The sequence below is a fragment of the Podarcis gaigeae genome (genome assembly GCF_964106915.1).
Source record: "Podarcis gaigeae genome assembly, chromosome: 5".
NCBI classification, from domain to species: Eukaryota; Metazoa; Chordata; class Lepidosauria; order Squamata; family Lacertidae; genus Podarcis; species Podarcis gaigeae.
In genome coordinates, this window is record NC_139681.1 from 4,391,509 (window position 1) to 4,406,762 (window position 15,254).

The following is a 15,254-nucleotide window of genomic DNA, read 5'->3' on the forward strand; positions in this document are numbered from 1 at the left end:
GATTTAATTCAGTTGAGTTTAAAAATGCTTAACTTGGGATGCACTCGAACAACTTTGATCCCTATTCTCATTTAAAGGTTAATAAAAGTAGGCAGGAGAACTTTTGGTATAAATAAATGTAAAGGGCTGTTCCAGACAGCTTCCCCCACCCAGTGCTCTGGATACCTGAGAAATAAGATCGAATAGGGCATGGTTGTATTCTTGTATATTCTGTGCAAATTGGCAGATATAAATGCAGAGCAGTTTGAGCAGATGTATATTTGTATTGTTGGTTGCCACATTTAAAGCCCTATGTAGTTTGGGCCTAATACGCTTGCCATGTTCCCAAAAGTGAAACACAGGGGTGCTGAGCTTTTTTTTGCTTTTTTTTGGCGGGGTGTGTGTGTGGACATCTCCACCCCCCCAAAAAAAGGATTATTAAAACATTGTTTTCCTGGAAAGGATTTGCTGAATTAACTATGTGAACTGGAATACAAAAAAGGGAGGTGTGAGGAGGTCAGGACACAAGTAATTGAAATATAAGACACGAAAAGATTGATCTGTTTTTAATTGTTATTTTATTTTTCACATATTTTGTACTTTTCTTTGTATTTTTGTATCTTTTTTCTTTTCATTTTTATTTTTCTTTTCTTATACTGAAATTTTCTTTATTTGTAAAATCTCAATAAATATCTTATAAAAAAACAACAACATTGTTTTCCTGGACATTTTGCTGATTAAGCAAAAGTCCGCCCGGACACCATTTTGCTGCCCAAATCCCGGACATGTTCAGGAAAGCCCGGATGTATGATAACAACAACAACAACAACAATTTTTTATTTGTATCCCGCCCTCCCCGGCCAAAGCCAGGCTCAGAGTGGCTAACAACAGTTAAAAATAGCACCGCGTACATAAAATCGCAGTCAATTAAAATACATTCTAGAATCAATTCAGACTCAAATTAATGGCAACTATCAGGTTAGAGTTCTATGAAGATTACAGAAGGAGAGAGGGGGTCAGACTGTGCCCTGGCCAAAGGCCTGGCATAACAGCTCCGTCTTGCAGGCCCTGCGGAAAGATGTCAAGTCCCGCAGGGCCCTAGTCTCTGGTGACAGAGCGTTCCACCAGATCGGGGCCATGGCAACCCTAGCCTAGGATAGCTAAAGGAGCACTTGCTCTCACATGATTTGGACTGCCTAGTTCATTGGGGTGGCCTCTGCTCTGTGTCCCCCTGGGAAATATGTAGGGCAGGACCTTCTTAATGGTAGCACCCAGGCTCAGGAACCCCCCAAGAGATCTGCCTGGACCCATCTCCCTTGGCTTTCAGAATGTGAGTAAAAGCTGGCTTGTCTTGGTGAGCTTTTACAGTTGTTTTTATGGCTACAGTTTTTAATTTTTATGTTGTAGTTTTTATTTGTTTTGTTTGTCAGCTGCTTTTTCCTGGCTGAAAAGCTGCATAAGAAATTGTCATATAAGCCCACATTGTTGTATTGTATCAATGCAATCAGATTACCCATCGTACTTGGATCTGAGTTCCACTTCTTAGGGTTATCCACACTTGTCTTTCCTCCCCTGTTTCCAGGCAGAGTCCATGATTTAAAGCTCAACATCCTTTTTCTCTTTTTTGGGATCCAGAGCTTTTTCCGCAAAAACAGACTCTTTAAAGTCCAATCATTAGTCCGCAGAAAACAACAACCCTGAATTTCCGTTTGCTCCGATTCAGCTTTAAAGAGCAGGTTTTCACAGGGAAAGCTTGGGGCGGGGGGGGGGGGGGATATCTCAGACCCAGATATCAAAGCATAAACCTCTGCCTTGGAAAGAGTGAGGCAAAAGTTAAGTGGGGACAAACTGTTACTGTACTATTGCTATGACTGATAGCTTTTGAACAAGCAATAAAGATGTGGATTTAGTTATAGATTTAGTACCAGACTGTACACAATTGCTTGATGGGTGCATGTGTTTTTTAAAAAACCATTAACAGGATAAATAAAAATAAAAATAAATAAATAAATAAAATAAAAGTAAAAATAAATTAATTTCTTTAATTAAAGATCAAGTTTAAAATCAAGGTTAAAATCAAGGTTAAACTGTATCTTACATTAGTAATAACTATTTTATTTCAACACTGAAATGTGCTAGGTTTAGTTTTGAAAAAGTGTTGCAATATCTTTCCTAGATTAAAAGCAACGTGAGTTATTTAATTAAAAATAATTATTTTACAGTAAACATGCATACACTTGGCATGGTTTCATGTGTAGGAGGAGAGGTTGGAAATTGACTTGAAATAGTCTAGTTAGCTCTTCATCCTGTTTTTAAGGTCTTTAACTGTAATTATGAGTTTTGAAGTTTGTGAGAGATTGACTTATTGGCCACAAACTAGCAAAAGTTCAGCGAGTCTGAATATGTGGAAATACGTGTCTGGAAAAACTATTGCAATGTCATGTGAGTCAATTCACTGTTAATCTTAAATAAATACAATAAACATGTTAAGAGCCATTTGACACAATACATAGGATGAGGTACCACTGTACCTCTTTATACTGTAGATGCCAGGGTTATTGTTTTTTTTTTTTTTATCCCACATAAACTTTGCTTCCCTATAGTAAATCTGAAACATCAAAGAGAGGGCTAAACTAGGACTGCAAACTCAGTCACATTTACACATTTTTCTGCCCGAGGCAAAGGACAAAATGGTGCTACATATAGAAACCTACCATCTAGATCAGCAAACTTTTTCAGCAGGGGGCCAGTCCACTGTCCCTCAGACCTTGTGGGGGGCCGGACTATATATATATATTTGTGTGGGGGGGGGGGAGAAGAACGAATTCCTATGCCCCACAAATAAGCCAGATATGCATTTTAAATAAAAGGACACATTCTACTCATGTAAAAACACGCTGATTCCTGGACCGTACGCAGGCCGGGTTTAGAAGGCGATTGGGCCAGATCTGGCCCCCGGACCTTAGTTTGCCTACTCATGATCTAGACTTCTATTTGATTTTTTTTCCAACACTGGCAGTGGCACAGCATCTTCCCCGGCACCTGAACACAGCTTTGTCTGCTCTAAGCACCAGGTGCCTGTGGCAGCCATGTCCCTCTACCTAATGACAGGGTCGTCCCTCAAAAAGCAAAATTGTTAAGGCTCAGTCTCAACAAGGGTGTGTTTACTTGCCGGCTGAAGAAAGAATAATGGCTGCACCAGCCCTGGTAACTGAAAAGGAAATCCCATTCAACCTAGTTGGAATCACTTCTGATTTTTTGTTGCAAATTTATTATATGGAGTTAGGCTTGTTTGCTTTTCTTTTTTCTTTTAACCACAAAGGAACAACAACCAAAATATGACTCTCCCACATCTGGAAAGCAGTAAAACCCAGATTTTGACCAATGCATTTCAGCCAACTACCATCTCAGTCTGTGCCTGGTGTAGAACAGCTGTTTGTTCCGTTGATTTCAATGGTACTTAAATGTGCTATATACTATTGCATTTAATGCAATCTTGTAGTAGGTTACTTGGGAACAAGTCCCAAACTAGATGTGACAAGTCATATGTCTTGCCCCCCCCCCCCCCGGGAGATGCAAGTGTGAAGCAGTCTGGAATCAGAAGTGAAAGAACTGAGTGGGGAGGGATAGAGAAGAGCTACTTAGCCTCTTCTCTAGCTATTTTTCCACTCCAAATGAGCTTCTCTCTTCATGAATTGTGCCTCATTTGGTCCTTAGCCCAACTGACCTTTTATGCAGAGACTCAAATAAAGCCTTCATTATATTATGATGAATGTGTGAGAAGGGGTGTAACTGGCTCTGATTCTAACCCCCCCACACACCAGTGTGTGCACCGTAACTTGAGAAAAGATATACGTGTGTGCAGTTAGTGCCTACAGAAGTTCAGTCTGCACAGTTGAGAACTCTGAAAAATGGATCCTGTTCCTTTGTGTGCTCATCCTAACTTTTACTAGATTGTGCCTGGTACCTTTAACTCACAGTGGAACAGTTTTGTTTCCCTATTTTAAAAAAAAGGCAATCTGATGTGCCAGTGAAAATAAGTAGCAACTTCCTTGAGTTATTTTGGATCTTTTATGTTATTGCTTTGATTTTTAAATATTTCTCCCTCAAATCTCAGCTGCAATTAAGCAATTTGACCAATCTGCATCTGCAAATGATAACAGGGATTAACAGAAGTTTTAAAGACATCATTCCTAGCTTGCAGCTGGAGAAGGGTGGCAATATTTATAAGGAATTCATTTGTATGCAGATGTCTGAGCTGAGACTTTAAAGCTATCTGTACAAACTATAATAAGGAAGCAAACAAACAAACAAACCTTGTGGGATATTAATGATTGCATTAAAAGAAGACCACAGTTAGTTATCAAAATAATTCTTTCTTTCTGAGACCCAAACAGACAGTGGCGGATGCAGACCTCGCTTGTGAACAAGCTCATTACTATCTCGCTATCAAAGCACAAACCAGATGGAACGACCTCGCCATGGTAAGCTCTATGTAGTCTTTAAACAAATCTGCATGTCTAATAGAGATTTTAGAGCTTCACTCAATGTTTATCTTTGATTGTCTTTTTTAAAGAAATTAGCTGCAATAAACAAATAGCTCATTAACAATAGAAACATGTGATACGTTTTGAAGTAATGTATTGCAGTAACTCATTTGAAGCTCCTGAGGCTTCCAGCCATGAAAGATTGTAATAGAAGAGACCCCCCCTCTTCCCCCCACCCACCCCAATAACTTTGGATATGTATGCAGATATGTTGGTGGTGAGATGCCTGCAGCCACGTGGCTGCAATTCCTGCTTGGAGCCTCCAAGGCAGCGGCTCCAAACAGCAGCGCCATTAGATCAGGATGGCTTGCCATAGATCAGGCGGCGCCAGTGGCAAACCACTACATACAAAGCATGCTTGCATGCATGCACTGTACATAGTGATGCCACGTGTGCGCAGCCAGTGGTTTGCCCTGCCCTGGGTGTCAGTTAGCCTTCGTTTGCCTGGACTGAGCATGTGTTTAGGATTGAATAGCTCAGTCCTACCTCATAATAGTAAAGGTAAAGGTACCCCTGCCCGCTCGCCAGAGCAGCGATGTCACGCTGGCCACGTGACCCGGAAGCGTCTTCGGACAGCGCTGGCCCCTGGCCTCTTGAGTGAGATGGGCGCACAACCCCAGAGTCTGGCAAGACTGGCCCGTACGGGCAGGGGTACCTTTACCTTTTTACCCCTGCCCGTACGGGCCAGTCTTGACAGACTCTAGGGTTATGCGCCCATCTCACTCTAGAGGCCGGGGGCCAGCGCTGTCCGGAGACACTTCCGGGTCACGTGGCCAGCGTGACAAAGCTGCATCTGGCGAGCCAGCCCAGCACACGGAAACGCCATTTACCTTCCCGCCAGCAAGCGGTCCCTATTTATCTACTTGCACCCGGGGGTGCTTTCGAACTGCTAGGTTGGTAGGCGCTGGGACCGAGCAACGGGAGCGCACCCCGCGCAGGGATTCGAACCGCCGACCTTTTGATCGGCAAGTCCTAGGCACTGAGGCTTTTACCCACAGCGCCACCCGCGTCCCTATACCTCATAATAGGAAGACAAAATAGGATTACTTGCCCCCAGTAGGAGGAGAGGCAGACAAGTGAGGCATTATGGGTGGGTCCTATGGGTGGGTTCTCAGGTGTCTTTAATTACTTAATCAGTTTGTTTCATATGGCATCCTATTGGCTTTCCTGTGGCGCGTTTGCCAGTGCTCAGTTTGGAGGTTGCTGCTTTTGGGGTCTTTCAAAGCAATTTAATATGCATAAACATATGGTGTTGGGTTCAGGCCTCCTTCCTACACTGGTGCCTTCCAGTAGTGTCTTCCTCTTGGCTTGCTTTCCTATGTTGATGCTCAGGATTGCAACCAACTGGTGTATACAGAGGCTATACAGCCTCTGCAGACGAGCTGCCATTTTGTTTTTCCAGTTCCTGTAATGCCTTGGGTTCATAGAGGACGTATGTATGTTCCAATACGGTAGCCTTTACTATTAAAGACATCTCCTGTTTTAGCATTTACATGAATATGATAGCGATGGCAATGGCATAGTTCTGAAAAGAGACCTGAAGGACATCTTGTATAGATACAACATCCCCACAAACCCAAAAGAACTTGACAAACTTTGGGCAAGGTAAGAATGTTCTAGTCGTATCCTCCCCGCTACCCCTTGCCGGCTTCATCTGTGGACTCTGAGTGCAGAAGTGGCAAACATCTGGCCCTCCAGTTATTCCTTGATCCCAACTCTCATCAGCCCAGCCAGCATGGCCAGTGGTCAGGGATGATGGGCACTGTAGTCCATCAACATCTGGAGAGCCACAGGTTAGCCAGCCCTGTTTTGATGACTGGTGCTGAAAAGAGAGTTGTTTGCGATGAAGTCTAAGTGCTGATTTCAGATAGAAGAACCTAATGAAAATGGCCACGTCTCCATATTTCTTATTCTGGGTTTTCATTACTTCCCAGAGATTTTCCCGTAGTGTTTTGTGGTGGGTTTTTACATTATTATTATTATTGGCTCTACAAGGGAATTGGGTCAGAAATGGCTATGGCTACCCAGCTACTCCCTCCGCCTTGACTGTCTTCAGCCACTACTAGCCTGACCCAGCCCTGTTCCACTCATGACCCATCAAGCAGAATCCAGCCTACCATCCGGGTTCAGAATTTCCAGGTACTTGGCAACAATCCTGCTTTTCCAGTCCCAAGGAGCGAGTAATAAAGAGGAAGCTAATTTAGCTCCCAGCAGCCACAATACCTGGAGGGTGGGCTGCATTCAACCTGGTGGGTCACAAGATGTGCAGGATCAATTCTGTTACGTAAAATTAAACAGCATTATACGGCAAGTGGCATATGGGGCATCTGTAAGCAGATGACAGCAGGAGAAGTAGACTGTGGCAAAGTATATATCAATCAATCAATCAATCAATTTCCTTTATTCGACCGATAGTCAGAAATAAAACACAGAAATAAAACACAATACAGAATTATGAACTAAAACATCATAGGGGTACATGAATAAGGTAGGGCCACAGCACTAAACCTCTCACAGATAACCCACATCAAGGCATTCAATTGTACGTTTCTGACGCTTGAGTGCCAGGAAAAGGAATTTAGCCACTGACAAGGTTGTTTTCCTAGAAGACTTATTTAGCAGATATGCTGTCTGCTTTCCTCTTTGTCGGGGACTAAGCTGGGGTAAGTATGGGGTTATAAGATACTGTCTTAAATCGTTGTAGAAGGGACAGCTCAGTAAAATGTGCTCTGTGGATTCTACCTCACCCAACACACAATGGCATAATCTCTGGTCATATGGGACTCCTCCATATCTTCCCTTCAGCAAAGTATATAGTATCTTCTAATTCTCAGATGTTATTCTTTTTTTAAAAAAAACAACCAATGTCTCTAGTCCTCGTATTTACAGAAAAGAGTAAAAAGAAAAAGAAAACCACCCAACAACAACTGAGTGGCTGTTCGGTTTTCTAGTTGCAGCCACACTGAGCTTTTTACAAGGCAGCCCAAAATGTTTGAAATAAATGAATAAAATATCACTTTGAAAATATTTTATTGTCACCAGATAGTGACCTGTAAAACAGCACCTATAAAAAGATCTGGAGGGTTTTTTATAATAATAAAAAAGAAAAGAAAACAGTTCTGTTTCAAGCAGTTGTTTGCTCCAAATGTCTCCAGAAACATGCTGATTCCATTAGTAAATGTAGTTGCCCAGATGCATGCACAAACCCTACAGAAGGTCTACACTCTGTAATATTTGTGAGGTAACATATACATATACATTCCGTTTCATATGCGCTCATACATATAAGACAGCTGTAAAGAGCCAGTCAGCTGGTCGTTTTTGGTGACTGAGAGCTGCAGGAGACTAGGCAATGGAGCTTTGATTCTCTTCCACATGCCCCCCCCCTTTCTGCAAGCCACATACGACTGGCAGGCATGCTGGCATGTATACAGGGGGTGCTAACTTACCATATTTTTCGCCCTATAGGACGCACTTTTTCCCCTCCAAAAATGAAGGGGAAATGTGTGTGTGTCCTATGGGGCGAATGCAGGCTTTCGCTGAAGCCTGGAGAGCGAGGGGTGTCGGTGCGCACCGGCCCCTCTCGCTCTCCAGGCTTCAGGAAGCTATCCGCTAGCCGGGGGAGATGCAGCTCTCCTATGGCTAGCGGAGCGCTTGCCTGCACCCAGAAGCTTGGGGCGCGCTGAGCTCAGCACACCCCAAGCTTCGGGCTTCGCGCAGCGCTCCTCTAGCCGTGGGAGAGCCCCGCGAAGTCGCGCGGCTCTCCCACGGCTAGCGGATAGCAGCCTGTTCTGGGGGCTGGGGTCCGGGGGAAGCTCAGGCTTCCCCCGCCCCAGCCCTGCACCTGGGGGAAAAATATTTTTTCCCCTTTATTTCCTACACTTGATCTTAGCCAAAAGGCTGAGAAGCGATTTTTATTTCCCCCCCAATAAACTAGGTGCGTCCTATGGGCCGGTGCGTCCTATGGGGCGAAAAATACGGTAAGTAATTTGCAAGTCTGCTGCAGCGAGAGTAAGAATTATCCAAACCTCCCTTACGCGCCTGCCTACCAGTAGCGCACAGGTTTTCAGAGAACATCCCACATACAGAAACACCCAGTGCTTTTTTCTTGGGGGTTCTCAAAGGGTACGCAGTACCAGCACCCCCCATCCCCACCCTGAACTGTTAAAGGTATGGCATTTACTGTAACAATTTCATGGTGAGTACCAGCACCCTTTTTCAAAAGAAAGAAAGAAAGAGGGCAGCATGTCTCCAGATCAAAGCACTGGAGTTAGGGTTGATTGCTGTTTGAAGAGAGATTTTATTTATTTATTGAAGACCTGCAAGCCAAGAATAGCAACAAAACATAAAAACACCAATAAGAAGAACAATTATTGGAAAAAGGAACCCACCTAATAAAGTTTTTTAAAACTATTTCAGGGAGCTTTTCTCTGGAGCTGTAGGGCAGCCTGAACACACTGCTGCTCTCTGGTTATTTACATTAAATTAAAAATTAACTTGAAAAGTGTTCAACCAAGAAGTGATGCATAATGTAGGTATCGAATCTGACAAGATACCGTGAGATTGTTCCTCACTTTATGAGCATCATGAGAAAGAACCTGACAAGCTTTTAACAGATAGGCACTTTTTATTTTGAAAGGTGGGAACAGATACAGGGGGATTGGGGGGGGGGGTTGCTAGTCTCTGTTAAGACTCATTCTGTCACAAACTGGAGCATAAGAGTTATGATAGATAGATGGATAGATGGATGGATGGATAGATAGATAGATAGATAGATAGATAGATAGATAGATACTGAGGCCTCACAGAGTCACTGATGGATGCATCAGAATTGTTAAGAGAGAGTTCCTAGTGGACTACAGCATAATACACACACAAACCAAGATGCCTCAACTACTTGAACAATCTGGAAGTGGGACATTTCTGCATCACTTCCCCATCCCCTGCAAAAGAAAAAAGAAAAGAAAAAGAATTTGATGTATATGCCAAAAATGATGAAACTACTCCCACGGTTGCTAGGAATCTGACATTTGCCTTGCATAGCCTGAGACACAATAATAATCAAAAAGACATTTGCATTTTTCTCCCCAGAAACAGGTGGCATGGTAGCCCCGTTACTCCCTCTCCCTGCCCCCGATTAGCACAGTATGGGGGGAAGGGCGGGCATGAGCTCATTGGCACTGACCCCGTCTGCACTGTTGCACCAGCCTCCTCATTTTCCACAGGCTGGGGAGGCAAAGGCCTGCAGCAGGGAGCCTCCAGGAGGCTCCTCATGGAACTTAGAATCCTGCTTTTCCACTCAACGTTTCCATGTTTGGAATATATACTTGAACATGCCCTCCCATGTTTGTTCATGAGTAGCGTAGCCTCTCTACCTGCAGCTGGCTTGCCCTCCTGAGAAATGGAGGGCAATGAATCTGGCAGTGGGGGCGTCACAGGTGGGGCGGAACCCAAGGAGTCCCTCACAGAAAGGTAACTGCATGGGAGGTGAGGGGATATCTGAATAGACTGATTTGTACTCCAAAGAGCTTAAGGTACTTTCAGGCTGCCCACGTAAGCAAAGCAGGACCGGCCCACTCATGAGGCAAGGGGAGGCAACTGCCTCAGGCAGCAGGAACCACGGGGGCAGCAGATCCAGTCTCCAAGAAACGCATTGCCTGCTGCTCCTCTGACATATTCCTTGGAGGCCTAACCTGCTGCCTTCTCAGTAAACCGCCCCCCCCCCCCCGCCGCCTCTACAGCAGCGTCTTAGTGGATAGGAGGTGCTGGTCTCCTCCCACCCCTAGGGAGGAAATGGCGGGGGCTGGGGTCTCTGGGGCTATGTACCCACCCAGCATGATTTGGAGTGGGCCACTTTCCCCAGGATGGCCTTTGATTCCCAGTTCAACCAACAAGTAAGGTTGATTTCACACACACACACACACACACACACACACACTTCCCACTGTACACCCCTGCTTTCCACTTACTACATTTTTAAATGTGGTTTAAGACGCAGATGTATATTGCCTTGAATTCAAAGTGTGTTGACTGTATGGTTTATTTCCTAGCCATGATTCATCACTGAATTATTTTCTACTCCATTGCTTTTCAGTTTCTTTTCTTATTCCTTAAGGATGTCTTGCGACCGCGTGTCTTTAGCATTGAGCCATCTGCTACATATGCTCTACTTTAGATAACTTGAAAACAAAAATTCAACTTCCCATGTTATTAAATAAAGCTATTGCAATCAACATGGAAAATGTTTGAAGTAGAAAATGAATGGAAATTAGATACGTATGGAAAATTAGAATAGAAACTATTGTATAGAATATATAGAATAGAGTAATAGAATATTAAAGTGCAAAATTGCATCAGTATTTTTGAAAATTGGAATGGAGCCCGCAGAAAATTGTTATCTCAGAAGGCATGCATTATATATACAGTCTTTGGCCAAATGTTTAAGCAGTCTCAAGTCTGAATTTTAAGTATTCAGAATTGCAGTGGAAATCACTGTGTCATATACCACTCGGAAAGTACATTTCCTCAGGGAACTCTTTCCATACTGATTTGTTTGCCAAACAACCCTTGCATTTTGCAGAGGGATGATGGGTTGCATAGTGTTGCATAGTATAAAGTACAGCTGTCAAGCTTAAATATTTATTTACAACAAAATCATAATCTGCTTCTTTTAAAGGGTCACAACCCTCCAATATCTGGAGCTAATTCCGAGAATGGTTCTACGCTACTGTGGACAGGAGATACTATTTTATTGCTCTTGATTCTTGTTGCTATCGTTTCTTTTATTTTGAAAGCTGCCCTGTCAGTTCTCAGCTCTAAAAGCACTGACAGACCTGGGGCCTCAAATTTCAGCGGCACCTGGTGCAATGCCAAAATTACCCTCCCCCCCCCCGCCCTCTTACCTTTTACATAATGGTTGCGGTGCCACCAAGGCTCTGCACCCAGTGCCACCGAACATGTTGTGCTCCTCTGAATCCGCTTTTGCTAAAATGCAGCCCCCAAACATTTTAAATAAACAGATGAGTGCCAGGTGGTTGGGGGTGCTGGTGAAGAGAAAGGTGGCCGAGAGAAGTGACATGAGGTTGGCAGGCACCTGAAGGGCAGGAACTGGGCTAAACAACGAGTTATGACTGCTGGTCTTAATGGGGCTGAGTCTTGATTAAATCAGGCGGGTTTTAGGTTCTACGTATCCACACAGAATTTGAAAAAAATCTTGTCAGGCATGAGTTAGGCTTCTACTTGACGCTGTTGATAGATCATCCCTGCAAAATCTAGATGGGTTCTGGAATATTTCAATGCAACATTTATTTCCTAATGTGCGCCCCCTGCATATTCCTCCAAGGAGGAATCAGACATGCAGTGCTCAAGAGCTAGGGATGTTCTGCGTTGAGCCTGCAAAGCCTATTTCTTATGAAAATAAATATGTCTTTCCCTGGACTTTAAAAGGTATGATCCGAATGCAAAGGGTTACCTTACACATCAAGAATTCTTGCAAAAATTGGGCATAGAGAATGCAACTGTTGACACCGGCCTGAACAGGCAGTTTGTGGCAGACAACTATGTACGCTTTATGGATCATTACAAAAGGGAAGAAAAGAAGCACATTGACATCAATGAGATTATAAATAAGATCAGGTGAGTACATTACTTTCAAAGGGTCTGTTCTTCACAATGGGGAAACTGTCACTAACTTAGCTATCTTGACGCTGCATTTTTCCCAGTTTCAACAAGGTCCATGCAGCGATTAATCTCCCCACCCTCCACCCGCTGAAAACGTGTGTGTGTCCAGGGAAAAGTGGAAAGCTTACATGTCCCAGCTCCTTCATCAAAATGTATTGGGGGTGGCAGTAATGGAAGAGGGGATCTCTTTATCATTCCTGATAGCCTCTTCTTTGTTCCCTTCTGAAATAACACCAGTTTCTCATGGAGCAGAGCCTAAAAGCTCTTTATGTGCTGCTCTTTCAGTTTCATCCTAAATGTTTTGTAGAGCATGTTCATTATCTTACAGTTAAGAGACAGTTCAGCTGACAAAGGGGTCTAAAAAACTTAATATTCAAGAAGGGGGGGGGGAATCTGGGTGTATAATTTTTCCTTTTGTTTTAACTCAAGAGGAACAAATACCCCAAATTAGAAACATTTGAACAGTGATTCTTCAGCACTTCAAGAGAAATACAAAACATTTGCAAGAGAAGATTGGGTGGTTGGTTTTATTTTATTTTATTTTATTTTTTGGCAGCCTAGCTGGATCCATAGTTTAAAACATATACTTGGTGCTCAATTTTACTGCCACAATTGGAATAATTACTGCTTGGCAACCGTTTACTCACAGTCCAAGAAACGGCTGAATGTCTCGATTTTCTAAAAATAAGGATAGAAAGAAAGGTTTTGATTGCCCTTTTTTGTTTTGATCTGTGAGGTATAAGTGGAAGATAGCAGCAATGATGAAAAGCTATCATTTCAGCTGTTTAGGCACGTCACACGAATCTGACAGGGATTCTAGATTGTTGCAGTTGACACAATCGTATTCCACATTTACATGATACTAAGAGGCTAAATATGCTGTCAGGGATCAGGACCTAATTACTAATGTTGGTGATAATAATACTTAAAACTTATATGCTGCATCTCAAGTGTTCATGGCACTTCACTGACATTATGTCGGGCAGGCCGGTATTACTATTTCTGTATGCAAATGCCTCCCTCTTCTCTCTTTTCAACTGCTTTATGGCTCTTGAAGGGGAAGGGAAGTCCAGCGTCCTGGGAGCAAATGTGTGAAAGGACTTGAAGCTGACATTCTTCCCACGTGGCAACATCAATAGCTGGCCGGCATCACCAGGCTCCGTTTTGTCACCTGGCTTTATTAAACTCAATACCACGAAGACAAAGTTCTTCTCCTCATACTGAACGTTGCCCCACTTGCCTTCTGAATCGGGGCTTCATAAATTGTTACCTGCAACACAGCATGCAGCTCACTCAGCCGTGTATTTTGGCTTAAGTCAAGGGTAGGCAAACTAAGGCCCAGGGGCCGGATCTGGCCCAATCACCTAAATCCGGCTCACGGATGGTCTGGGAATCAGTGTGCTTTTACATGAGTAGAATGTGTCCTTTTATTTAAAATGCATCTCCGGATTATTTGTGGGACCTGCTTGGTGTTTTTAAATGAGTAGAATGTGTGCTTTTATTTAAAATGCATCTCTGGGTTATTTGAGGGGCATAGGAATTTGTTCATATATATTTTTCAAAATATAGTCCGGCCCCCCACAAGGTCTGTGGGACAGTGGACCGGCCCCCTGCTGAAAAAGTTTGCTGACCCCTGGCTTAAGTGATTGACATGTCCCTTACTCTGCCGGTGGCTTATTGAGGCTCTGGGAAGCCACGTTACAGGGCTGGAAGTTAGGCTGCCTTTGGCTTGGTGAGTCATGCGTCTGAATTATACAAGCTGGTCCATTAGGATTTTTCTTTATCGGGAAAGCTAAACTGAGCATTGGTTCTCTTTCAGGGACAAGTACCACGAATGCTCCCACGATTTCCACAAGGCCTTCTTGCAGCAGGATAAAAACAGAGAAGGCTGCATATCGGTGGGCAACCTCCGCAAGTTGCTGGAAGACTTTAACTGCTGCCTCGGCTACGAACAGTACAGTGAACTTCTATACAGGTTGTTATAATTGCCCCAGCTATAATGGAGCTATCCTAGTTCAATACATTCCTGAGCTTATCTAACTATTTCTGCTCAATCAGTGGACTCTTACTTTGATCGTAATGATGATAATATATGTCTGATTTATTTTGATACAGGTAAGCGTCAATCCTTGGTTGAGTAGGGTTTGAACTTCTCTTTCTGCAAAAATATGTGATAGGAAGTAGATTTCACAAACATATTTTAATTTAAGATAGCTTTAGTCCCAGTGACCTTTTGTTCTACAAATAGCATACCTCCAATTTTTGCACATCCTAACTGGTGTTCATCTGGTGCACCTGAAACAAATTAAGCAGTCCAAGGAATTGGAAAGCTCCCCACCTAGTACCATGACCAATTTTAGAAAATAAGTTGCTTTGTTTTTGTTTTAAGTATGTGAAAGCTAAAGAGAAAAACAGGTGAATAATGCCATTGTTTTACAACAGTTTAAAAGGTAATGCTCTTGGTAACTGTGGCTGGTGCAATATGAAAAAATATTCCTTTTCTTACTCATTTTCTGCGATTGCGCAGCAATTATAATCTGTACTTACCGTACTTAAACTATTGTGCAAATATATGTACTTTTTTTGTAGCGAAATAACATCAAGCTTTTCATGTAAGCTAAGGAACAGGCAATAACTAATCAGAGCAAAGAACACTTGGGACCTGTTAAATGTAGAATATATTTTATCTTTTTGAGCACCAGAAAACTTTAGATGGACTTGATCATATGCGAATGTAGGATTCAGTAGAATTACATTTTCAAAAAAAGATTTTCTCTTTCTTTTAGAAGAGAGGGTAGGAGGAGGAGAGAAACCTAAACAAAATCTTTTCACTCCACCTATAAATCGAGTGATTAAGCTCCCTTGAATTAAGCCTCTAATAAGAATTTTTGCAGTGTGCTCTTTTCCTCAAAGACTTTTTGATGATAAACACTTCCATTCATTGTAATTTTCTGCAGACTGGTCCTTTCCAGATCGAAAAGAGTCTTTTCACCCCCGCCTTAAATAATAGAGTAGATTAGCATATGCATTTGGTTTTATTACTAAAAT

The 15,254-nt window shown here is 42.9% G+C and overlaps 1 protein-coding gene across 3 annotated transcripts in view; it reads left to right on the plus strand.

Annotated features, from left to right (window-relative positions):
- Positions 1-15,254, plus strand: part of EFCAB6 (EF-hand calcium binding domain 6) — a 107,726-nt gene that overhangs the window by 66,470 nt on the left and 26,002 nt on the right. For all 3 annotated transcript variants that reach the window (XR_014564189.1, XM_083738715.1, XM_083738716.1), the window contains exons 20-23: positions 4,367-4,463; positions 6,013-6,131; positions 11,973-12,161; positions 14,026-14,181. Coding sequence is in view for 2 of the 3 variants with exons in the window: in XM_083738715.1 (XP_083594841.1) it covers positions 4,367-4,463; positions 6,013-6,131; positions 11,973-12,161; positions 14,026-14,181 (561 nt within the window). In the remaining variant the exon portion in view is untranslated. The remainder of the gene's footprint in view (positions 1-4,366; positions 4,464-6,012; positions 6,132-11,972; positions 12,162-14,025; positions 14,182-15,254) is intronic.